A 26,040-nucleotide genomic window follows, 5' to 3' on the forward strand; every position below is an offset into this window, starting at 1 on the left:
TTCCCCAGAGAATGTCTCTCTGTGTGTTACAGTGTGTGTGTGTGTGTGTTATAGTGTGTGTGTGTGTGTGTGTGAGTGTGTGTGTGAGTGTGTGTGTGTGTGAGAGTGTGAGTGTGTGTTACAGTGTGTGCGTGTGCGCGAGTGTGTTCTTCACCTTTCCCCAGAGAGTGTCTCTCTCTGTGTTATAGTGTGTGTTATAGTGTGTGTTCCTCACCTTTCCCCAGAGAGTGTCTCTGTGTGTGTTATAGTGTGTTATAGTGAGTGTGTTCCTCACCTTTCCCCAGAGAGTGTCTCTCTGTGTGCTATAGTGTGTGTGTGTGAGTGTGTGAGTGTGTGTTATATATATATATATATATATATATATATATATATATATATATAGTGTTCCTCACCTTTCCCCAGAGAGTGTCTCTCTGTGTGTTATAGTGTGTGTGTGAGTGTGTTATAGTGTGTGTGTGTGTGTGTGAGCGTGTTATAGTGTGTGTGTGTGAGTGTTATAGTGTGTGTGTGTGTGTGTGTGTGTGTGTGTGTGTTATAGTGTGTGTGTGTGTTATATATATATATATATAGTGTTCCTCACCTTTCCCCAGAGAGTGTCTCTCTGTGTGTTATAGTGTGTGTGTGTGTGTGTGTGTGTGTGTGTGTGAGTGTGTTATAGTGTGTGTGTGTGTGTGTGTGTGTGAGTGTTATAGTGTGTGTGTGTGTGTGTGTGTGTGTCATAGTGTGTGTGTGTGTTATATATATATATATATAGTGTTCCTCACCTTTCCCCAGAGAGTGTCTCTCTGTGTGTTATAGTGTGTGTGTGTGTGTGTGTGTGTGTGTGTGTGTGTGTGTGTGTGAGTGTTATAGTGTGTGTGTGTGTTATATATATATATATAGTGTTCCTCACCTTTCCCCAGAGAGTGTCTCTCTGTGTGTTATAGTGTGTGTGTGTGAGTGTTATAGTGTGTGTGTGTGTGTGTGTGTGTGTGTGTGTGTTATAGTGTGTGTGTGTGTTATATATATATATATATAGTGTTCCTCACCTTTCCCCAGAGAGTGTCTCTCTGTGTGTTATAGTGTGTGTGTGTGTGTGTGTGTGTGTGTGTGTGTGAGTGTGTTATAGTGTGTGTGTGTGTGTGTGTGTGTGAGTGTTATAGTGTGTGTGTGTGTGTGTGTGTGTGTCATAGTGTGTGTGTGTGTTATATATATATATATATAGTGTTCCTCACCTTTCCCCAGAGAGTGTCTCTCTGTGTGTTATAGTGTGTGTGTGTGTGTGTGTGTGTGTGTGTGTGTGTGTGTGTGTGTGAGTGTTATAGTGTGTGTGTGTGTTATATATATATATATAGTGTTCCTCACCTTTCCCCAGAGAGTGTCTCTCTGTGTGTTATAGTGTGTGTGTGTGTGTGTGTGTGTGTGTGTGTGTGTGTGTGAGAGAGAGTGTGTTATAGTGTGTGTGTGTGTGTGTGTTATATATATATATATATATATATATATAGTGTTCCTCACCTTTCCCCAGAGAGTGTCTCTCTGTGTGTTATAGTGTGTGTGTGTTATATATATATATATATATATATATATATATAGTGTTCCTCACCTTTCCCCAGAGAGTGTCTCTCTGTGTGTTATAGTATGTGTGTGTGTGTGAGTGTGTTATAGTGTGTGTGTGAGTGTGTTATATATATATATATATATATATATAGTGTTCCTCACCTTTCCCCAGAGAGTGCCTCCTGGACGGGTAGCGCTTACTCGGCCGGCGCTCAAACGAGCTGGCCCTGCGCTGCCGGCTCACATGTGTCGCCTGATACTCTGTCCTCCCACTGCGAAGAACAACATCATCACCATCACCATCACCATCACCATCATCACCGTCACCATCAACACCATCATCATCAATATCAATATCAATATCATCACCATCATCATCACCATCATCAATATCATCATCAATATCATCATCACCATCACCATCATCACCGTCAACATCTTCATCATCATCATCACCATCACCACCAACACCACCAACATCACCATCACCATCATCACCGTCACCATCATCATCATCACCATCACCATCACCATCACCATCACCATCACCATCACCATCACCATCATCATCACCATCATCACTGTCAACATCTTCATCATCATCATTAACACCATCACCATCACCACCAACATCACCATCAACATCAACATCAACATCACCATCATCATCATCATCATCACCAACATCATCAATATCATCATCACCATCACCATCATCAACATCATCATCATCAATATCATCATCATCAATATCATCATCATCAATATCATCACCATCACCATCAATCAGAGGTTGTACAGAGTCAGGTATAATGTGAGGCTCCTCTCAGAGGTTGTACAGAGTCAGGTATAATGTGAGGCTCCTCTCAGAGGTTGTACAGAGTCAGATATAATGTGAGGCTCCTCTCAGACGTTGTACAGAGTCAGGTATAATGTGAGGCTCCACTCCGAGGTTGTACAGAGTCAGGTATAATGTGAGGCTCCGCTCAGAGGTTGTACAGAGTCAGGTATAATGTGAGGCTCCTCTCAGAGGTTGTACAGAGTCAGGTATGTGAGGCTCCTCTCAGAGGTTGCACAGAGTCAGGTATAATGTGAGGCTCCTCTCAGAGGTTGCACAGAGTCAGGTATGACTCACCTGTAGCGGAAGCGCGACCCCAGGTTGATGATGTCGTTGCGGCGGGGCTTGCCCTGCGCGGGCTGGCGGAGGCGGAAGAAGGCGTGGCTCTCCACCGCACTCTTCCACACGTGCTTGCAGGTCCTCGCGCTGTCCAGCCGAAAAACAAATGTGTGCTCCTGCTCCCGGCCCTGCACGACATCATGTTCCGTTACGATACGTTACGTTACACTACGCTATGTTACGTTAAACTACGCTACGTTATGTTACACTACGTTGTTATGTTACATTCCTTTACACTACGCTACGTTCCACTATGTTACGTTACATTCCACTATGTTACGTTACATTCTACTGTTACGTTATGTTATGTTACACTACATTATGTTACGTTACACTACGCTACGTAACGTTCCACTACGTTATGTTCCACTACGTTATGTTACGTTACACTACGCTATGTTACGTTGCACTACGCTACGTTAAGTTACACTACGTTCCACTACGTTACGTTATGTTACGCTACGTTCCATTACATTACATTCCACTATGTTATGTTACATTATACTACATTACACTACGTTCCAGGCATTCAGCAGATACTGGTGCATACCCATAACCAGGGACATTGAAAGACCCTAGAGGGAAGTACAGTTTCAAGAGCTAAAAATACAACAAAGATAAGGACTTGGGCCTTGTAGATTCACCTGACAAAGGATTAGGTCTGTAAAATTATAAAACAATTTTCATACAACACAACAGTAAAGACTAATATACACTTATGTTGGAACAACAATAAACAGTTTAAGTAGACAAACAAGAGCAGCATTAAAACCATCCTCACGAACACAACTGCAGTAATAACGAGACACACAAATAACCAAAAAATTCTGTTACTATTAACTCCGAACGGTAAGATGGATAGCAGTCAGTGGATCTGGTCATAGTCATTCTCGGCTTTAAGCTCACATGCCAGCAGGATCAGCGGAAAAACAGAGAAAGTAATCTGCTTCAGAAGCCAATCCGACGCTCACTCATTATGCTTGCATGCACCGGGCTCTTATTGGATTAGATTATTTGGGGTGCAATATAAAGGACTCACTCAGCACTTACCTGATCATCATCCTCCACAACAACCAGAGTGAGTCTGCTTTTTTTGAAGTCCATCCTCGTGATTTTCGGCCTTTAAGAATGACATACAACAAGATTCTTCAGAATTATGAAGTACATTAACAGCTCTTACCACTGGATGCCTCATGTCCAACTGCACTTTTCACACGCTAAAGCCCTTTAAGATTTTATGTAACAGATAACTTTAAGGCTACAGGTATATAAGGGCCTGATGGCTACAGGTCTATAAGGGCCTCGAAGGCTACAGGTCTGTAAGGGCCTCGAAGGCTACAGGCCTATAAGGGCCTCGAAGGCTACAGGTCTATAAGGGCCTCGAAGGCTACAGGTCTATAAGGGCCTGAAGGCTACAGGTCTATAAGGGACTGAAGGCTACAGGTCTATAAGGGCCTGAAGGCTACAGGTCTATAAGGGCCTGAAGGCTACAGGTCTATAAGGGCCTGAAGGCTACAGGTCTATAAGGGCCTCGAAGGCTACAGGCCTATAAGGGCCTCGAAGGCTACAGGTCTATAAGGGCCTCGAAGGCTACAGGTCTATAAGGGCCTGAAGGCTACAGGTCTATAAGGGCCTGAAGGCTACAGGTCTGTAAGGGCCTCAAAGGCTACAGGTCTATAAGGGCCTGAAGGCTACAGGTCTATAAGGGCCTGAAGGCTACAGGTCTAAAAGGGCCTCGAAGGCTACAGGTCTATAAGGGCCTGAAGGCTACAGGTCTGTAAGGGCCTGAAGGCTACAGGTCTATAAGGGCCTGAAGGCTACAGGTCTATAAGGGCCTCGAAGGCTACAGGTCTATAAGGGACTGAAGGCTACAGGTCTATAAGGGACTGAAGGCTACAGGTCTATAAGGGCCTGAAGGCTACGGGTCTATAAGGGCCTCGAAGGCTACAGGTCTATAAGGGCCTCGAAGGCTACAGGTCTATAAGGGCCTGAAGGCTACAGGTCTATAAGGGCCTCGAACGCGACGGGTCTATAAGGGCCTGAAGGCTACAGGTCTATAAGGGCCTCGAAGGCTACAGGCCTATAAGAGCCTGAAGGCTACAGGTCTATAAGGGCCTGAAGGCCACAGGTCTATAAGGGCCTCGAAGGCTACAGGTCTGTAAAGGCCTCGAAGGCTACAGGTCTGTAAAGGACTCGAAGGCTACAGGTCTATAAGGGCCTGAAGGCTACAGGCCTATAAGGGCCTCGAAGGCTACAGGTCAATAAGGGACTGAAGGCTACAGGTCAATGATGGAATCAATAACGGTTCTCTTCAGTTTGATTAATAATTTGGCATAATGCATTGGACATGATTCATATACTCATGGAGCTGAGCTTCATTCAACAAGAAAGCCAGGTTTTAGAGTGGATGGAACCTGGGTGTTATTGAGATGAGGTGCACTCAGAACCTGGAGGTTAAGAGGATTATGAATGTTACACAGAAGACGTGCATTTGGAACTCTGATGTTATGAAGAGGTGGTGCATTTGGAAACGGGGTGTTATTGAGATTATGCTGGATGTTATGGTGATGATATACATTTGGAATCTGGGTGTTATGGAGATTATGCTGGATGTTATGGAGACAGTGGACATTGGGAATCTGGGTGTTATGGAGACTATGCTGGATGTTATGGAGACAGTGAACATTGGAGATCTGGGTGTTATGGAGATTATGCTGGATGTTATGGAGAGGATATGTATTTGGAATCTGGGTGTTATTATTCCGGATGTAATGGAGACAGTGTACATTTGGAAACTTGGTGTTATGGAGATTATGCTGGATGTTATGGAGACAGTGAACATTGGGAATCTGGGTGTTATGGAGATTATTCCGGATGTTACGGAGACAGTGTACATTTGGAATCTGGGTGTTATGGAGATTATTCCGGATGTTATGGAGACAGTGTACATTTGGTACTTGGGCTGGATCCTCATCTAACCATGTTCCTCCTCCTCCTCCCAGTAATTACCAGAAGAAGAGTCCAATTTTATTAGAGCCTTCAAACACCAGGATTCCAGTCGGGGTGAGGCCCAAGGCGTACTCACAACCGTCTCTGCCCTGCGCAAGAGAGGAGGGGGCAGTTAATGAGAGGAAGGGGCAGTTAATGAGAGAAGGGGGCAGTTAATGAGGAAGAGGCAGTTAATGAGAGGAAGGGGCAGTTAATGAGAGGAAGGGGCAGTTAGCTTTTAAACAGAAAGACACAACGTAGGGAGCTGCAGAAAGTCTACCCATAAGCATGACAACCATACCCCACCAACATGGTGCTATACCCCATAAACACTACAGCCCTGCCCCACAACCATACCCCACCAACATGGTGCTATACCCCATAAACACTACAGCCCTGCCCCACAACCATACCCCACCAACATGGTGCTATACCCCATAAGCAGAACAGCCATACCCCACCAACATGGTGCTATACCCCATAAGCAGAACAGCCACACCCCACCAACATGGTGCTATACCCCATAAGCAGAACAGCCATACCCCACCAACATGGTGCTATACCCCATAAGCAGAACAGCCATACCCCACCAACATGGTGCTATACCCCATAAGCAGAACAGCCATACCCCACCAACATGGTGCTATACCCCATAAGCAGAACAGCCACACCCCACCAACATGGTGCTATACCCCATAAGCAGAACAGCCACACCCCACCAACATGGTGCTATACCCCATAAGGAGAACAGCCATACCCCACCAACATGGTGCTATACCCCATAAGCAGAACAGCCATACCCCACCAACATGGTGCTATACCCCATAAGCAGAACAGCCATACCCCACCAACATGGTGCTACTGCGGTACACTGCACCACAGCTGTATCCTGTAAGCACTAAAGCCGAATGCACTGAGTGCAGGATAGGGTTCATTCAGAGTTTGCTGGCAGGCTGGGCTATACAGAATACCCGACTACAGTATTTATAACAACATCAATATATATTGAAAGGCCCCGAAATTAATCAGTGTGCTTACTGACTAAGTATAGAATGACAGCTTCATGAAAAATATGTGTAAAACATATTGGGATTACTTGGATTATATAACATATCATCACAGAGTAAATGATATCACAGATTACATCATTTAAATAAATGGCACAGCTTGTGATTTTATATAAATTGAGACCATATGACAGCAGGTGACCCACCTTCACAAAGTGCATGTCCACTCCGTACATCTCCAGCCACTTGCACTTGTTCAGAAAACTGACCTCAGCCTGAGCGGGAGTCCTCCCCCTGATACACAACACACACACACACACACACACACACACGATCAACATGATGATGTCCCAACACACACACGCACGCGCACGCGCACGCACACGCGCACACACACACACACACCCACACCCCCCAACACATACCCCCACCTACCAACACACGCACACGCACACCACACGCACACGCAGACCCCAACACACACACGCACGCACGCACACACACAGACCCCAACACACACACACCCAACACACACACGCACACGCACGCACACACACACAGACCCCAAGACACACACACACACCCAACACACCCCCACCTACCAACACACACACGCATGCGCATGCACACGCACAGACCCCAACACACACCCCCACCTACCAACACACACACACACCCAACACACACACCCCCACCTACACACACACACACACACACACACACACACACACACTCCCAACACATAGACACACACACCTACCTACACACACACATACACACACATATACACACTCCCCCGAACACACACACACATGTACACACACCCCTAAAAAGACCCACACAACCTGAAGCAAAACACCACACATCTCAACACAAACCTCACTGAACCCTGATACCCACACACACTGATAAACACACAGACTCACACACAAACACACACTCCGGTTAAATAGGTGTTGAGTTACAAATCCTCCTACAAATCGCTCTAGCCTGGCCCAGGCTATCCTCAGGCATTTAGGGGAATCATGGGAAATCCTCTGGGATTGAATCCAAACTGCTGAGGATTTATGGGATTATCCCTCAGAATGAGTCGCTGTTTCGTTTAATCCTGGATGGTGAGAATTAGGAATGTCTTCAGAATGCCGTTTGCTGAAATGCAGCGATTCTACACTGACGCAAAACTACCAACGCTGGTGTGTGCCACAAAATCAAGAATCTTTTGACAAGTATTTTTGACGATAAAGAGAAGGGCATCTCCAGAGACACACCTGCATTACCTGCAGGTACCTATCTCCAGAGGAACACGTGTAACAGAGTGTGTGCAGAGCTTCATCAATTTCAGAAACTGAAGTGAAAATTCCCTCTGCAAAACCTTGTAAACTGTGTTGTGTTAGAACTTTCATTGCCCAACGTGTGCCCTTAAAACAGTCTAAAATTCTATTGTCTAAGAATTCTATTCTAAGGACATAAATTTGCGAAAGATTCCTACGGTGTGCTTAAAATGGGAGCACCAAACTGCTGTACCACCGCATGTTTAATTGTACAGCAAATGGAGCTGATCTACCTCCCTTTAGCCTGGAGCCTGCAGCCTCACTAAATAATCAGCATTTCACCGAAAATAGCACACAATTTCACCACTGTAGTTCATTAAACAAGAACACACTGAAACATTACTGAACTAAGGACAAGCTGCAGGATTTCAAACACGGACTACAAAACAACAAAACAACAGCAATCAGCAATCTGAGGATAATTAAAGAAACGCATAAACCCATGACAGCCCCCCACAGAACCATAACATCCTCTACAGCACAGCGCACTACACTGCAAGACTGGGATACAATATATTACATCCGTGTTTGGTACAGTAATACAGGATCAGTGTTTGGTAGTCATATAGGATCAGTGTTTGGTACAGTAATATAGGATCAGTGTTTGGTACAGGCATATAGGATCAGTGTTTGGTACAGTAATATAGGATCAGTGTTTGGTACAGGCATATAGGATCAGAGTTTGGTACAGGCATATAGGATCAGTGTTTGGTACAGTAATATAGGATGAGTGTTTGGTGGTCATATAGGATCAGTGTTTGGTACAGTAATACAGGATCAGTGTTTGGTAGTCATATAGCATCAGTGTTTGGTACAGTAATATAGGATCAGTGTTTGGTACAGGCATATAGGATCAGAGTTTGGTACAGGCATATAGGATCAGTGTTTGGTGGTCATATGGGATCAGTGTTTGGTACAGTAATATAGGATCAGTGTTTGGTGGTCATATGGGATCAGTGTTTGGTACAGTAATATAGGATCAGTGTTTGGTGGTCATATGGGATCAGTGTTTGGTACAGTAATATAGGATCAGTGTTTGGTGGTCATATGGGATCAGTGTTTGGTACAGTAATATAGGATCAGTGTTTGGTGGTCATATAGGATCAGTGTTTGGTAGAGTAATATAGGATCAGTGTTTGGTGGTCATATGGGATCAGTGTTTGGTACAGTAATATAGGATCAGTGTTTGGTACAGTAATATAGGATCAGTGTTTGGTGGTCATATGGGATCAGTGTTTGGTACAGTAATATAGGATCAGTGTTTGGTGGTCATATAGGATCAGAGTTTGGTACAGTAATATAGGATCAGTGTTTGGTACAGTAATATAGGATCAGTGTTTGGTGGTCATATGGGATCAGTGTTTGGTGGTCATATGGGATCAGTGTTTGGTGGTCATATAGGATCAGAGTTTGGTACAGTAATATAGGATCAGTGTTTGGTGGTCATATGGGATCAGTGTTTGGTACAGTAATATAGGATCAGTGTTTGGTGGTCATATGGGATCAGTGTTTGGTACAGTAATATAGGATCAGTGTTTGGTGGTCATATGGGATCAGTGTTTGGTACAGTAATATAGGATCAGTGTTTGGTGGTCATATAGGATCAGTGTTTGGTAGAGTAATATAGGATCAGTGTTTGGTGGTCATATGGGATCAGTGTTTGGTACAGTAATATAGGATCAGTGTTTGGTACAGTAATATAGGATCAGTGTTTGGTGGTCATATGGGATCAGTGTTTGGTACAGTAATATAGGATCAGTGTTTGGTGGTCATATAGGATCAGAGTTTGGTACAGTAATATAGGATCAGTGTTTGGTACAGTAATATAGGATCAGTGTTTGGTGGTCATATGGGATCAGTGTTTGGTGGTCATATGGGATCAGTGTTTGGTGGTCATATAGGATCAGAGTTTGGTACAGTAATATAGGATCAGTGTTTGGTACAGTAATATGGGATCAGTGTTTGGTGGTCATATGGGATCAGTGTTTGGTGGTCATATGGGATCAGTGTTTGGTGGTCATATGGGATCAGTGTTTGGTACAGTAATATAGGATCAGTGTTTGGTACAGTAATATAGGATCAGTGTTTGGTGGTCATATGGGATCAGTGTTTGGTACAGTAATATAGGATCAGTGTTTGGTGGTCATACAGGATCAGTGTTTGGTGGTCATATGGGATCAGTGTTTGGTGGTCATATGGGATCAGTGTTTGGTACCGTAATATAGGATCAGTGTTTGGTGGTCATATGGGATCAGTGTTTGGTACAGTAATATAGGATCAGTGTTTGGTGGTCATATGGGATCAGTGTTTGGTACAGTAATATAGGATCAGTGTTTGGTGGTCATATGGGATCAGTGTTTGGTACAGTAATATAGGATCAGTGTTTGGTGGTCATATGGGATCAGTGTTTGGTACAGTAATATAGGATCAGTGTTTGGTGGTCATATGGGATCAGTGTTTGGTACAGTAATATAGGATCAGTGTTTGGTGGTCATATGGGATCAGTGTTTGGTGGTCATATGGGATCAGTGTTTGGTGGTCATATGGGATCAGTGTTTGGTACAGTAATACAGGATCAGTGTTTGGTACAGTAATATGGGATCAGTGTTTGGTGGTCATACGGGATCAGTGTTTGGCCTGGCCGTGGCGGGATCACGGTCACAGTAAGAGTCCTCACGGCAGCAGCAGTAGTTATTGTGAGCAACAACACGACCGAGCACAGCTCTGGGGCCAGAGAGTGTTTTTCATGCATTTGATGCTCTTCACTTGTTGAGGAGCTCATGCATGTGTAAGTCTCTTTGGATTAAAAGCGTCTGCTCACTGACTGAAGGTAAGATGGTCCTACCTGCACTCCACCCACTTCTGGAAGATGGCCGCCTCCATGGCCTCGGTCTGTTTGGGGGTGAAGCGGAACTCAGACACCAGCTCGGGGGAGTGGTCTGAGGGGTCACAGTCTCCCAGCTCACCTGCACCCCACAGAGGAGAGAGCGCAACGTTCACACACCTGCTGCTCCCGCTTTCCATTCCCCTTCACACCACTATCTGACCCCACAGAGGAGAGAGCGCAACGTTCACACACCTCCTGCTCCCGCTTTCCATTCCCCTTCACACCACTATCTGACACGTTACCCAACGCAAGGGGCAATCCCCCTGGGGCATTGTGGGGTTAATCTGGGGCCTTGCTCAAGGGACCAGCACTGATAACATTGTGGCTACACCGGGGCTCGAACCAGCAAACTTCCTGGTCCCAGTCAAGCACCTTAGCCACTAGGCTGTGAGCGGCCAAACCAAAAATATTTCTGATACAGGTAGGGTTGGAACCTAATTTTGAATGTTATGGTATTCAGGGACAATATTCTAACTAGCCCCAAAGTGAAAACATATCTCATGGCAGTAGCATGCTTATGATATCGCAAATAATAACATGTTAATGTGCACATCCTGTACATCTAATAACATGCTAATGTTATTAGAATACACGTAACATACACAATCAGACTTTCCATCCTAATTTTTTTCAATCAATTAATACAAATAGACAGCTTAACCACTCAACAACCACTTACAATAGACAAGGACACTTACTTTGTAGGCAATAGGCACCCAATTCAACAGAAACATCATACGGGCATTTTAACCTGGAAGAAAATGAAAGGTTGACATTGATGTGACAAAAACAATTACAGCACTGATGCATTGTGGGGATATCATGGGCTTTGTAAGTCATCCTACAACCATAAATTTAGAAGCAGCCTCTTCATGTCTTTCAGACCATACCACAAGGGAACAAGTGCCCTAAAAACCTTTTTAAAATGGTCTCTCTTTTTCTTTGCAAAGGATGGGATTTCAGAGTAAAAGACCTGAGATTTCATGGCCAAAAGGCTGACAAACGCATCTTCACTGGTATTATTAAATGTATCGACTGGCAGATAATATCAAATGTAATAGTCTATGCAATCTATTGGCAAAATCAATTTGTTATGATACTTGAACATTGCAAGGAATGAAAATCTACTTATAAATAAAAAGCTAGCATTCCTTGTGAGGAAAGTAGTTACATAACCTGTGTTTTTACAGGCTACATCGAGGCAAAGCTATTTGTCTGAAGTAGTTCTGCGAAGGAGAGTAAACTAAAATTCCTCCACAGTGATGTGAAAGACTCATATCTAATAACAGGAAGCGCTTGATTGCTGCTATTACTGCTAAAGGTGGTGTAACCACTTATTAATTTCAGGGGAAATTACGTTTTCATATGGGTTCTTCATGAAATAAATTGAAAATGAAAACATTTTCAATGGTGTTGTGATGACTCATATTCCCTTAGTCTAATATTACATTTTGTCTGAAGATCTGAAACAATTCAGTAAGACAGATAATAATAGAGGAAATCAGTACTGTACAGATATACAGTGGGGCAAAAAAGTATTTAGTCAGCCACCAATTGTGCAAGTTCTCCCACTTAAAAAGATGAGAGGCCTGTCATTTTCATCATAGGTATACCTCAACTATGAGAGACAAAATGAGAAAAAAAAAATCCAGACAATCACATTGTCTGATTTTTAAAGAATTTATTTGCAAATTATGGTGGAAAATAAGTATTTGGTCAATAACAAAAGTTCATCTCAATACTTTGTTATATACCCTTTGTTGGCAATGACAGAGGTCAAATGTTTTCTGTAAGTCTTCTCAAGGTTTTCACACACTGTTGCTGGTATTTTGGCCCATTCCTCCATGCAGATCTCCTCTAGAGCAGTGATGTTTTGGGGCTGTCGCTGGGCAACACGGACTTTCAACTCCCTCCAAAGATTTTCTATGGGGTTGAGATCTGGAGACTGGCTAGGCCACTCCAGGACCTTGAAATGCTTCTTACGAAGCCACTCCTTCGTTGCCCGGGCGGTGTGTTTGGGATCATTGTCATGCTGAAAGACCCAGCCACGTTTCATCTTCAATGCCCTTGCTGATGGAAGGAGGTTTTCACTCAAAATCTCACGATACATGGCCCCATTCATTCTTTCCTTTACACGGATCAGTCGTCCTGGTCCCTTTGCAGAAAAACACCAAAGCAAAAGCATGATGTTTCCACCCCCATGCTTCACAGTAGGTATGGTGTTCTTTGGATGCAACTCAGCATTCTTTCTCCTCCAAACACGACAAGTTGAGTTTTTACCAAAAAGTTCTATTTTGGTTTCATCTGACCATATGACATTCTCCCAATCCTCTTCTGGATCATCCAAATGCTCTCTAGCAAACTTCAGACGGGCCTGGACATGTACTGGCTTAAGCAGAGGGACACGTCTGGCACTGCAGGATTTGAGTCCCTGGCGGCGTAGTGTGTTACTGATGGTAGCCTTTGTTACTTTGGTCCCAGCTCTCTGCAGGTCATTCACTAGGTCCCCCCGTGTGGTTCTGGGATATTTGGTCACCGTTCTTGTGATCATTTTGACCCCACGGGGTGAGATCTTGCGTGGAGCCCCAGATCGAGGGAGATTATCAGTGGTCTTGTATGTCTTCCATTTTCTAATACTTGCTCCCACAGTTGATTTCTTCACACCAAGCTGCTTACCTATTGCAGATTCAGGCTTCCCAGCCTGGTGCAGGTCTATTTTGTTTCTGGTGTCCTTTGACAGCTCTTTGGTCTTGGACATAGTGGAGTTTGGAGTGTGACTGTTTGAGGTTGTGGACAGGTGTCTTTTATACTGATAACGAGTTCAAACAGGTGCCATTAATACAGGTAACGAGTGGAGGACAGAGGAGCCTCTTCAAGAAGAAGTTACAGGTCTGTGAGAGCCAGAAATCTTGCTTGTTTGTAGGTGACCAAATACTTATTTTACCGAGGAATTTACCAATTAATTCATTAAAAATCCTACAATGTGATTTCCTGGATTTTTTCCCCCCATTCTGTCTCTCATAGTTGAAGTGTACCTATGATGAAAATTACAGGCCTCTCTCATCTTTTTAAGTGGGAGAACTTGCACAATTGGTGGCTGACTAAATACTTTTTTGCCCCACTGTATATACACACACACACACACAGATGTATATACGTCTTCATTACTCACTTTCCAGAGAGAATGTCCTGTCTCAGCTGCAGTACAAACAGGTACCTGAAAGACAACCAGAGTAACTTACAACCAGAGTGCAATAATGACGATCAGTAACGCATGACGACGTGATTATTTATGATTAATCATTTATGAGGATTGCACATAATCCCAAGCATCGGATCTGATTAACGTAATAACTCAATTCTAACATCACAAAGTACAGTGTGTACACACGAGCTGCCGTTTCAGCAGAAAGGGCTTCCTCCTCGCGGCAGCAAGCGGTGGCACGGTGGTCAGACGCAGCAGGCCTGCTCAGTCAGCAGACCCGTCTACGAGCCGCTCTATCACACATCCTTTTCTCCCGCCCGTCCAGGCCGCTCCTGGACTTCCACAGCTCCCCTTAGCCGGAAGCATTGAGATGTCTTCCGATAACCTTTCCCTGCTTTTTGGAAGACTCGATCGTTTTTAATTAGTCGACGAGACATCGAGGCCTGAGACCGTATCGAGGCATCAATGGATCGACTGGAAGGGCGCCTAAACTTCTGCACATGCCACCTCTGTTTTTCAAACTGTTGGATTTAGCAAATAAATATTTACCGTGAATTAAGATTTGCAGAAATATGTCACGCCGCGGAGACTGTGTTAATGAAGACATACCACTGAATGCACACATTTACTGTACTGAATGTGTACATATTTGTTTAATGTGGTGAGTGGTACGTGTATTAAGTATAGTCACGGGACGAGAGGTACCTGGTGAGCTCCTCGTGGAGGTTATTGGGCTCTGAAGAGTAAAACTTCACTCTGAAGTACAGCGTGTAAGGAGGGCCGTCTGAAACACAAACATCCACCCATCAGCACAGGCTAAAACACAAACATCCACCCATCAGCACAGGCTAAAACACAAACATCCACCCATCAGCACAGGCTAAAACACAAACATCCACCCATCAGCACAGGCTAAAACACAAACATCCACCCATCAACACAGGCTAAAACAGCACACCTGATCAACACAGGTTAAAACACCCCAGATCAACACAGGCTAAAACAGCACACCTGATCAACACAGGCTAAAACAGCACACCTGATCAACACAGGCTAAAACACCCCAGATCAACACAGGCTAAAACACCACACCTGATCAACACAGGCTAAAACAGCACACCTGATCAACACAGGTTAAAACACCCCAGATCAACACAGGCTAAAATACCACACCTGATCAACACAGACTAAAACACCACATCTGATCAACACAGACTAAAACACCACATCTGATCAACACAAACTAAAACACCACACCTGATCAACACAGTCAAACAGAACACACCAGATCAACACTCAAACACATCTTATTTAGTCCTAAAGTAAATCTGCTCCCCAGGATGTCTAATGCTGTTCACGACAACAGTACCTTCACTTCAAGACCAGGGCCTCGTCCTGACTCTAACCAACTGTGGAAGAACATTTTGCATTCTGTGCACATATTCCACCACTGTGTGTTTGCAGTGACAAAGATTTACACATGAAAAAAAGGGCTTGACTGTATGCCCACCAGGTGGCGCAGTTTTCCCTGTTCAGATGCGGCCGTGCCTCTGCTCACGGGGATCTTCCAGGTTTCAGTCCCACCCAGTGTAGGTGCTCACGCCTCACCTCTCTCAGCGACCTCTGCTCCCAGAACCATCCCACCTCTGATAACTACCCCTCAGCATTGCATCACTGATAAGCTTCAGCGGCACCAGATACTGCAGCCATTTCTGCTCACAGAATCCAACTCAACACCCTCCAACTGATTATAAGAAAAACAACATTTACATACTTAACCAAACTTAAAGGGATGACCAACATTGACATCTCTAATTAACACAATTGCTTTGGACTAAAGCATATGAGGGCACTACACTGTACCCTGGCATTCTCTTCACTGGCTTATTGCCCGCGTATCGTCGTTTACATATGCATTCTTCATTTTCAGTTTGGTTAGGACAGGTGAGGGTTGAGGCATTTCAACTGTTAGTGGTTTGTAAAGGTAGTCGTCACAGCATCTTCACAAACTGCGACTTAAATGTTATGACTTCGTGAGGTGGCAGATTAAGCAATGGGCAGAGCTTCGAAGCGGCCGCACTCGATCACAGATATCTCTGCGCATGTTCAGCCGCTAACACACACAGCTGAAATAAACAAGCACTGCTTTACCTACTTCTACTTCTCTGTCTGTATGCGAGTATCATACTCATGTGAATTTATTAGTCAGGATTTAAATTCATCAGCACAAGATGTACTTTTGTCAGTTAAGGAGTGAGTTTATCAGTTAAAGTTTGAGCTTATCTGTTAAGGTTTGAGTTAATCAGGACAGTTTATCAGGATGGGTGTCAGCAGAAAAGTGACAATGTACTTACTCTTTATTTGTTTTTTGATTGGTTTGGTGCCATCCAGCCAGTGCTGAAGCAATAATTGACAGGGAGAGGGAGAGGGAGAGAGAGGAGAGAGAGAGAGATATGGGGATTAATTTAGGACATAAATAGTAAGTACTTTTCCTCACTGCACTCATTTACGATCAGTAATTACTTCTATATGCGTCACGTTATACCATACACGTCTATACACGTCTGCTATATTTTATCTGTATGAGAAAACTCCATTTCTTATTGGCCAGACAAGAGAAGTCAGTTTACACGCCAATATGTCATCGCCCAAGTGTGCAATACAAGCCCAGCCCTGTTAATCTCACAGCCACTCCATGCATGAGATCCTGTCTGTAAGAGATCATATAAAAGATCCCATAATAGAGATCTGCCCCATGATCCTTCACATGACTGCTGGGATATGCTACATAGCTCGGCTGCGTATCGTCACGGTGATATCATGGTCTCCGGCTGATGACCTCATTGGAAAGGGACCGGTCCCCGAGCCATCAGCAGAACAGAGGTACAGATGAGCTTGTGTCATGTTGTTGTCACTGTGCCATCTGTACTACGGCTTCCTGTGAGTCAGGGATGTCAGCAGGGGCGGAAGACGGCGCAGTGTTAGCATTAGCATTAGCGCACTAGAATCTCTGCCAGAAGCACCTCAACGTTATCATTAATCTTCGGCCATCTTGTAAATCCAATATTTGCCAGTAAGCTCCCTCAGTTTCTTTTTGACATTCTTCACTACATGGCTACACAAGACAAATCTTTCACTGATGATGACACGTTCCTTGACGCATGAACTGGAAAATTAATTCCTTCCGTGAATCAATTGGAGTGGGGAAAAGATGTGCAAACTTATATTACATATCCTATTGATTCACCATAGTCTTTAATTTCATCAGTTAGAAATGATTTACCTCTTTTTCATGTAATCGCTTGCAATATAGCACAATACGCACAATATGTACATTAATCTTATTCTTCACGCCATGCACAGCTATTTCTGATCTAATGTGGCTACAGAGGGTAAATAATCCCCCTTAACAGGAAAAGCACCTAATTAAGAAACATTAAGAACTTATTAAAATTCTGGGATTGCAGTCTGGTTGGAACAGGGATCAGCACGCGCAGGGGGGCCGGTGGGGGGGGGGGGCACTGCTTAATATAAACCACTGCCAAGCCACTTCTGCAGCCTATTATCATCTCTTGTTTTCTTGCTTGTTTAAGATTAAACAATTCGATCCGCTCCATTCTCAAAATCTGCAGCCCGTATCCCTGTAATGGTCCTCAATGTGGGAGTTACACCGCTCCCATAATAGCCCTGTCATCCGCAAATCTGGCAAGGCGACAAATCGGTGAGGGAGAGCTGAAGTCACTGGTGTAGATGCTGAATATGAGTGGAGAATGGATGTGGAGTCATTGATGTAGATGCTGAATATGAGAGAATGGATGTGGAGTCATTGGTGTAGATGCTGAATATGAGAGAATGGATGTGGCGTCATTGGTGTAGATGCTGAATATGAGAGAATGGATGTGGAGTTATTGGTGTAGATGTTGAATATGAGTGGAGAATGGATGTGGAGTTATTGGTGTAGATGTTGAATATGAGTGGAGAATAGATGTAGAGTTATTGGTGTAGATGTTGAATATGAGAGAATGGATGTGGAGTTATTGGTGTAGATGTTGAATATGAGTGGAGAATGGATGTGGAGTTATTGGTGTAGATGCTGAATATGAGAGAATGGATGTGGAGTTATTGGTGTAGATGTTGAATATGAGTGGAGAATGGATGTGGAGTCATTGGTGTAGATGTTGAATATGCGCAGAGAATGGATGTGGAGTTATTGGTGTAGATGTTGAATATGAGAGGAGAATGGATGCAGCCCTGTGGAAGGCCTGGGCTGATAATGGAGGAAGAGGAGGCTTGGTTCGGAGGCTGGGTTCGGAGGCTGGGTTCGGAGGCTGGGTTCGGAGGCTGGGTTCGGAGGCTGGGTTCGGAGGCTGGGTTCGGAGGCTGGGTTCGGAGGCTGGGTTCGGAGGCTTGGTGCAGTCAGTGAGGAAGGCAGAGATTATTACTGTATTATGCCGTCGCTGACAGTCGTGTCCTTGAGGTTTTGTGAGCGTGAGGCAGAGGTTCCCTCTGCAGAGGAAAAGTCAATAATGCCACTGTGTGAATGTGTGTATGTGTGTGTGTGTGTGCGTGTGTGTGAGCGTGTGTGTGTGCGTGAGCGCACGCGCGTGTGTGTGTGTGTGTGTGTGTGTGTGTGTGTGTGTGTGTGTGTGTGTGTGTGTGTGTGTGTGAGAGTGTGAGAGTGTGAGAGTGTGAGAGTGTGTGTGTGTGTGTGTGTGTGTGTGTGTGAGAGAGAGTGCGAGTGTCTTTTGCTCATCGAGATGCACAGCCACATTTGGCTTAGGTTCAGGGTCAGGGTTAGGTTCAGGGTTTGGGTTTGGTTTGTAAAAACATCTTTCTTTCCCAAGTTGTCCCTTATCAGGGCCCCTTGGGAAATAAATGTTTGCACAGGCCATTCAGAGTACTGGAGCCTTTAAGTAGGAATAATTTGGTTGTTTTGGGGTTTTAAGTGCGTTTGTTCAGTCCTCTTGAAAATGAAATCCTTGGAGATGGAAGGTGAGGTAGATGAAGGGTCATTAAACAATCCAGCCAAGCTGAATTTCTGTCCTATACTTAATGGGGCAAGTGGTAAATGGTAAGTTGTTGGCATTTGTATAGCGCCTTTATCCAAAGCGCTGTACAATTGATGCACCTATTCATACACACACTCACCAACCATGTCTGTATTCCTTGCCAAGTCGGTGTTAGATCATCACCATGAAAGGTAACACTTTAGTTGAAGGCTCCTACATAAGAGCTATATAACTCCGGCATAAGCACTACATAGCACATTCACAGGCACTACATAAGCATCCAGAAATGCTTATGTCAATAGCCGACATAAGGATCTAGTGTCACTACACATGGTATGTCACGGTAATGTCACATGCTGATGTCATTTACTTAAGAGCTTATGAATGCTTATGTAGTGCTTATGAATGTGCTATGTAGTGCTTATCAAGGAGTTATATAGCTCTTAAGTAGGACCCTCCAGCTTTATAATTTTTTTAATCTTTATTTTTTCCTCCATGTTTCTTCACTCCTTCTGTCCCCTTCCCTAAACGCAGTGTTTTCCCCACTAACGCATGCTGAAGTTCATCTGCCATCCAAGGCCTATTGTTTGAATATGATTTGATATTTCCCGTAGGCGTTATATTGTCTGTACAGAACTTAATGTAATCAGTAATTGTCTCAACAAGCTCATTCAGATCCAAGCAGGTTTGACAAAACAGTTGCCAGTCTGTGGACACAAAGCAACTTTTTAGTTGCCTTTTAGTCCTGACAAGTAGCAATTATGATGATTCCACTCATATTCCATCATTATCCAGAGATCCCAGACCTAACACTGATGTTCTCCAGAGCTTTAAAAATCAACCAGAGCAGATTCTCCAAACAGGACACTTCTTTCCATGATGCTAAAATTCTCATGAGGTGACTTGCTGCGTGTTCTCTGTTCTAAGAACACTGTACTCTGCACTAAGCACTAACCAGCATGGACCTCCTGTAACCACTCCATCAGAACCTCCCAGACCCTGGGACATCCACTCCATCAGAACCTCCCAGACCCTGGGACATGGGAATTGGCTGGAACTGTATTGTGGACTAAAAGACCATTTTGATTTTTACAATGACGTCTCGTAAATGTACTTTCAACAACAGTTGAAACAATTATGACATGAGATAAAATGACTAACAGGCTGTTTTTGAATAATGTGCAGATAACGTGACGATGGTACTCACAGAGACCTGCTCCGGATCCATGTACTGCAGACCGAAGTAGTCTGCTTCCCCGAGGTCCAGGTGGAACATGATCTGGTCAAACAGATCCTGGCCTTTCGCCTTCTTCTGTAACACACACAGGTACAATACAGGTACAGGTAAGGTACTGGTACAGTACAGGTACAGGTAAGGTACTGGTACAGTACAGGTACAGGTAAGGTACTGGTACAGTACAGGTACAGGTAAGGTACAGGTAAGGTACAGGTAGAACACAGGTACAGGTAAGGTACAGGTACAGGTACAGGTACAGGTACAGGTACAGGTACAGGTACAGGTACAGGTAGAACACAGGTACAGGTAGGGTATAGGTATAGGTTAGGGACAATTATGACACAGGTGCAGACAGATTGTCACACACACTAGTCTCTAGAGTTTGCAAAGAATGGTGCAAAAAAACAAAAAACAAAGTGAGCATCCAGTGAGCAGCAGTTCTGCAGACACCTTGTTAATGAGAGAGGTCAGAGGAGAATGGCCAGACTGGTCAAAGCTGACAGGAAGGTGACAGTAACGCCAATAACCACACATTACAACAGTAGTATGCAGAAGAGCATCCCTGAACATCATAACTCTTAGTGGATAGGCTACCGCAGTAGAAGTCTAATAAATACCTTATAAAGTGCTCACAGTGTATATTATAAACAATTCACATGTGGTTAAAATGCAGATTCTCACCTTTTATTAAAGGGTATTTTTATACATTTTGGTTTCAAAAATGCTGGAAATTAAAGCACTTTTTATACACAGTCCCCAACACAGAGCACCAGAATGTTTGGGACGAAGGGTTTCGCAGGTCTTTCTGGTTAGGCGGGGCTGTTCAGGTGAGTTTTTTCTCTCAGCACTATCTGAGGGTTTCTCTCCCCGGTGGGGAGTTTTTTAACCTCACGTGCTTGCCATTTTAGGGGTTCAGGTCTGGTGATAGATCTTCCGCTACTTCTGTACAATAGCGCTATATAAATAAAACTGAATTGAATTGAATTGAATTGCTTGCTTGCTTGCTTGGTGTAGGCATAGGAGTACCTTGATTCTACATTTCACATTACATTTTTACATTTTTGTCATTTAGCAGACACTTTTAATCCAAAGCGATTTACAAGTGCATAGGTTCTTCCACAAGTTAAAGCATCACATCCAAAGCTAGTAAAATACACATGAAGTGTTGTTCTAAACATATAGTCATCATAAGTGCAATTTTGTTTTAGGTTAGACAAGAAGGGGGCAGAAAAGGGGGAAATCAGGAGGGAGGACTAAGTTACAGTTTGAAAAGGTGTGTTTTTAGTCTGCATTATTCTAGGCTTTGGATTGCCGTTGGAATCTGTTATTGGCCTTTGTCAAAATAAGGACAAGAGATGCCTCAGTGAAAGTCAAGAAAGCTATTATGAGGCTGGGAACTAAGAAATAAGAAAAAAAAGAAACGCAAACCTTGGGCTTACCAAAATCAACTGTTAGCAATACTATAATACGTTTTATTTGTGCCTCTCTCAAACCCAAGGACATTCTACAGAGCAAAGAATAAAAGATTCAACAGAAAGCATTCAACAAGAAACCAGGGTAAAAAATTTAAAAAAAGTCAATAAATAAAATAATAATTTTGAACTGAATTTCAAATGAACATGCGTTTCATATACTGAAGAGGAACTACACTGAAAGAGAACTGGCCCCAGGAGCCAGCAGGAGCTGAAGAGGGCTGGAGGCACCTGGGGCTGTCTCAGGGTCACGACTCCAAGCAGTCCCTGTATGCAAATGATGTGAGATAAAGTACACAGCATGACAACTTTCAAAACATTTATATGTCCCAAACATTATGGTGCCCTAAAAGGGGGGAGGGGCTTCTACAAGGTGAAACCAAAGGGCACATTAAACAAAAGCTGAGAATCTGCACACGTGAATTGTTTGATTACAAATCTAATATGGCCCAGAAACCCCCAGGTTTAATGGAAATAAATGTACACGATTCAATGGTCCATCTGCAGTTGTAAATATGGGGGAAATCGAGACATTGCGCATGCTAAGTTTATGAGAGCGAGCTTGCTGAGATGAACACTCTGGGAATAATTAGCAGAAGATGAAGAAACATCTGCAACACACGCTTCTCTTTCAGGAGTATTTTGCAAGTTTCTAATTTGCTTAGTTTCTATTTATTAATAATTCTTTTTTTTTCTATAATATCTCAAAACCTGTCACGTTCAAGGCAGCAGTGTGAGCGCAGTGTAAGTGCAGTGGGACCAGTGTACGTGCAGTGTACGTGCAGTGTGAGCAGTGAGACCAGTGTAAGTGCAGTGAGACCAGTGTAAGTGCAGTGAGACCAGTGTAAGTGCAGTGGGACCAGTGTAAGTGCAGTGTACGTGCAGTGTGAGCAGTGAGACCAGTGTAAGTGCAGTGAGACCAGTGTAAGTGCAGTGAGACCAGTGTAAGTGCAGTGGGACCAGTGTAAGTGCAGTGTCCCCCAGAGTTCTGACACTTGGACCCCCTGCATTTCTTGGTGCTTTACTCTGTTCTGTGATGCCAGAATACTCAGGTATCTTCAGTAAGAACTGGGCACAATCAAATGTACCAGATTCTTATGAATATCCCCATGATGACACAGTATATGATGTTTGGATCAGTTCTTGGCTACACCCCAGGACTGTACAAAGTTACATTTGAAATCAAACTGTGCATGTCCACTTAACCTCAGATTCTCAGATAGTTTTTATTGAGCTCCATTTGGCTCGAATGGTTTATGCAGGTTCTGATCCAAATGGCCATCACTCTCTCACTCTCTCACTCTCTCACTCTCTCACTCTCTCACTCTCTCACTCTCTCACTCTCTCACTCTCTCACTCTCGCTCACACACAATCACACAAGAACACCTCATTTTTATAGGGTAAAGCATAAAGCAAACGTAATTACATTGACAAAAGCACCCCTCAGTTGCAGTCGGGGAGTGCAGAAAAGCACCCAGCTTTTGTCCTGAGCCACTGACGGCCCAGGGTGAAGCACAAGTAGCACCAGAGAGATATATAGGCTAGAATAAAAATAACCAGCGAGGGGGTATGTAGGGCAGCCCGCGTGCCGACGTGATCAGCGGCCGGCCTCCGAGCTCGGGGTCTGGAGCCTGTTGCCATGACGCGGAGTCACTGCTCAACGTGCTGAAGCGCTTTAATGCGCAACATTAGTGTGCACGGCAGACAGAGCACCGCGCACATGCTAACACAGACCGCAGGGAAACGAGCGCGGCCGTCACACCCCATCACACCCCACCGCCGGCCGTATGGGTCGCTATCCTCATCGGCTCTGACTTCATCTGTCCCTGTCAGTCTGGATCTCTGATACCAGTCCAAGAATCCAGAAGTGTCCTTCTGCAGATACTGTGGGTTTGTCCTCCTGTGACAAACACTGTGGGTTTGTCCCTCCGTAGAGACACTGTGGGTTTGTCCTTGTATAGAGATGTGTCTTTGTCCTTGTATAGAGATGTGTCTTTGTCCTTGTATAGAGATGTGTCTTTGCCCTTGTATAGAGATGTGTCTTTGTCCTTGTATAGAGATGTGTCTTTGTCCTTGTATAGAGATGTGTCTTTGCCCTTGTATAGAGATGTGTCTTTGCCCTTGTATAGAGATGTGTCTTTGTCCTTGTATAGAGATGTGTCTTTGTCCTTGTATAGAGATGTGTCTTTGTCCTTGTATAGAGATGTGTCTTTGTCCTTCTACAGAGATATGTGTTGTTATATGTGTGAGTCAGGTGTGAGAATGAAACTGTAGCCCTTAAGCAGGATCCTTCAAGGAAAAAGCAACAGATGTGACCTTTGACCTTGGTGGTCAAAAATAGCATGGGTTTCTCCTGGCTCAAAATCAGGCGGTACGTCAGCCAAAATCACAGGGGCTACACCAGCCAATCACACAGGGGCTACACCAGCCAATCACACAGGGGCTACACCAGCCACAATCACACAGGGGCTACACCAGCCAATCACACAGGGGCTACACCAGCCAATCACACAGGGGCTACACCCCAGCCAAACTCACACAGGGGCTACACCCCAGCCACAATCACACAGGGGTTACACCCCAGCCAAACTCACACAGGGGCTACACCCCAGCCACAATCACACAGGGGCTACACCAGCCACAATCACACAGGGGTTACACCCCAGCCAAACTCACACAGGGGCTACACCCCAGCCAAACTCACACAGGGGCTACACCCCAGCCACAATCATACAGGGGCTACACCCCAGCCACAATCACACAGGGGCTACACCAGCCACAATCACACAGGGGTTACACCCCAGCCACAATCACACAGGGGCTACACCCCAGCCACAATCACACAGGGGTTATACCCCAGCCACAATCACACAGGGGTTATACCCCAGCCACAATCACACAGGGGTTACACCCCAGCCAAACTCACACAGGGGCTACACCCCAGCCACAATCACACAGGGGCTACACCCCAGCCATAATCACACAAGGGCTACACCCTAGCCACAATCACACAGGGGCTACACCCCAGCCAAACTCACACAGCTGCAGGTCATATAGTGAATGCAGTGTCTGAAACTTCTGATTCTTGTAGGAACCCATTTCACCCTGCAGTTAAAATTGTTTAAAAAATTGACAGTCCGTGTAATAAGTACACCACAGTAGAAATGTACCCTCAGTGAGAAATGTATTAGGTAGACCTGTACACCATGTTAATGCAAATATTTCATCAGCCAATCATGTGGCAGCAACTAAATGCATAAAAGCATGGAGAAGAGGTTCAGCTGTTGTTCAGAGCAAATGTCAGAATCGGGAAGAAATGTGATCTAAGTGACTTTGACCGTGGAATGAGTGCCAGACTGGGAAACGCAAGGTCAGTGCTCTGATCCCCGGGTCTAGCCACAATAAGATCGGCACAGCCGCTGGGCCCTTGAGCAAGGCCCTTAACCCAGCATTTCTCCAGGGGAGGATTGTCTCCTGCTTAGTCAGATCAACTGTATAAGAGCGTCTGCCAAATGCCATTAAATGAAATTATAAATTAAAAACATCCAGTGAGCAGCAGTCTAATAAGATTACACAGTCTATAGACACATGGGAATTACATGATTTACATTTCTTTACTTAGTTTAGCAATGTTTGTTAAACAGTATACTACTGTAGCTCCATTAAACAAGTTCGTAATAAGAATTAATGCCACAGGTTCCACCCATTTGCTTCTGTGCTTGAAGCAATGTGTAAGGAATTCAGAACATTTTATTTCTTACTGATTAGTTCTAAACGAGATATAAATAAAACATGAAATCATAATATTCATGAAGTTTCAAAAATTATGTTTTTCCCCAAAATCGTTATGATAAACTCATACATTTTAATTGGCGGCAGCGATATTAAATCTCGCGACTTAACGAACGGCAATCAACAGATGGATCGGCCTTGGAGTGGATCGGCTCAGAATGCACAATTCCACAGACGTCGCGCAAGGCTTCGGATGGGCTGAGAATTCCCGTCTCTGAAACGGCTCGACATGAACTCACTTTCCCTTCAGAAAGGGTTTGTGAACGCAGAGCGGCAGCGTGAGCCTGACCAGGCTCTCATCGGGGCTGACGGTCACAGGCTTCACCGAGTCCTCTCCCTCCGTGTCATCAGGCCGCATCCCGGAGGCGTGTTAGTGCTGATCACGCTACACGGTCATC

The 26,040-nt window shown here is 44.4% G+C and overlaps 1 protein-coding gene across 2 annotated transcripts in view; it reads right to left on the reverse strand.

Moving 5' to 3' along the window:
• epb41l4b (erythrocyte membrane protein band 4.1 like 4B) overlaps nt 1-26,040 on the reverse strand; it is a 60,824-nt gene that overhangs the window by 22,388 nt on the left and 12,396 nt on the right. For both annotated transcript variants that reach the window (XM_061262080.1, XM_061262087.1), the window contains exons 2-12: nt 20,348-20,452; nt 16,486-16,528; nt 14,833-14,915; nt 14,099-14,139; nt 11,625-11,677; nt 10,885-11,005; nt 6,915-7,002; nt 5,723-5,811; nt 3,764-3,833; nt 2,672-2,841; nt 1,699-1,808 (exon numbers count right to left, since the gene is read on the reverse strand). In XM_061262080.1, coding sequence (XP_061118064.1) covers nt 1,699-1,808; nt 2,672-2,841; nt 3,764-3,833; nt 5,723-5,811; nt 6,915-7,002; nt 10,885-11,005; nt 11,625-11,677; nt 14,099-14,139; nt 14,833-14,915; nt 16,486-16,528; nt 20,348-20,452 — 973 coding nt within the window. The remainder of the gene's footprint in view (nt 1-1,698; nt 1,809-2,671; nt 2,842-3,763; nt 3,834-5,722; nt 5,812-6,914; nt 7,003-10,884; nt 11,006-11,624; nt 11,678-14,098; nt 14,140-14,832; nt 14,916-16,485; nt 16,529-20,347; nt 20,453-26,040) is intronic.

This window comes from Conger conger, chromosome 1 (assembly GCF_963514075.1).
Source record: "Conger conger chromosome 1, fConCon1.1, whole genome shotgun sequence".
NCBI classification, from domain to species: Eukaryota; Metazoa; Chordata; class Actinopteri; order Anguilliformes; family Congridae; genus Conger; species Conger conger.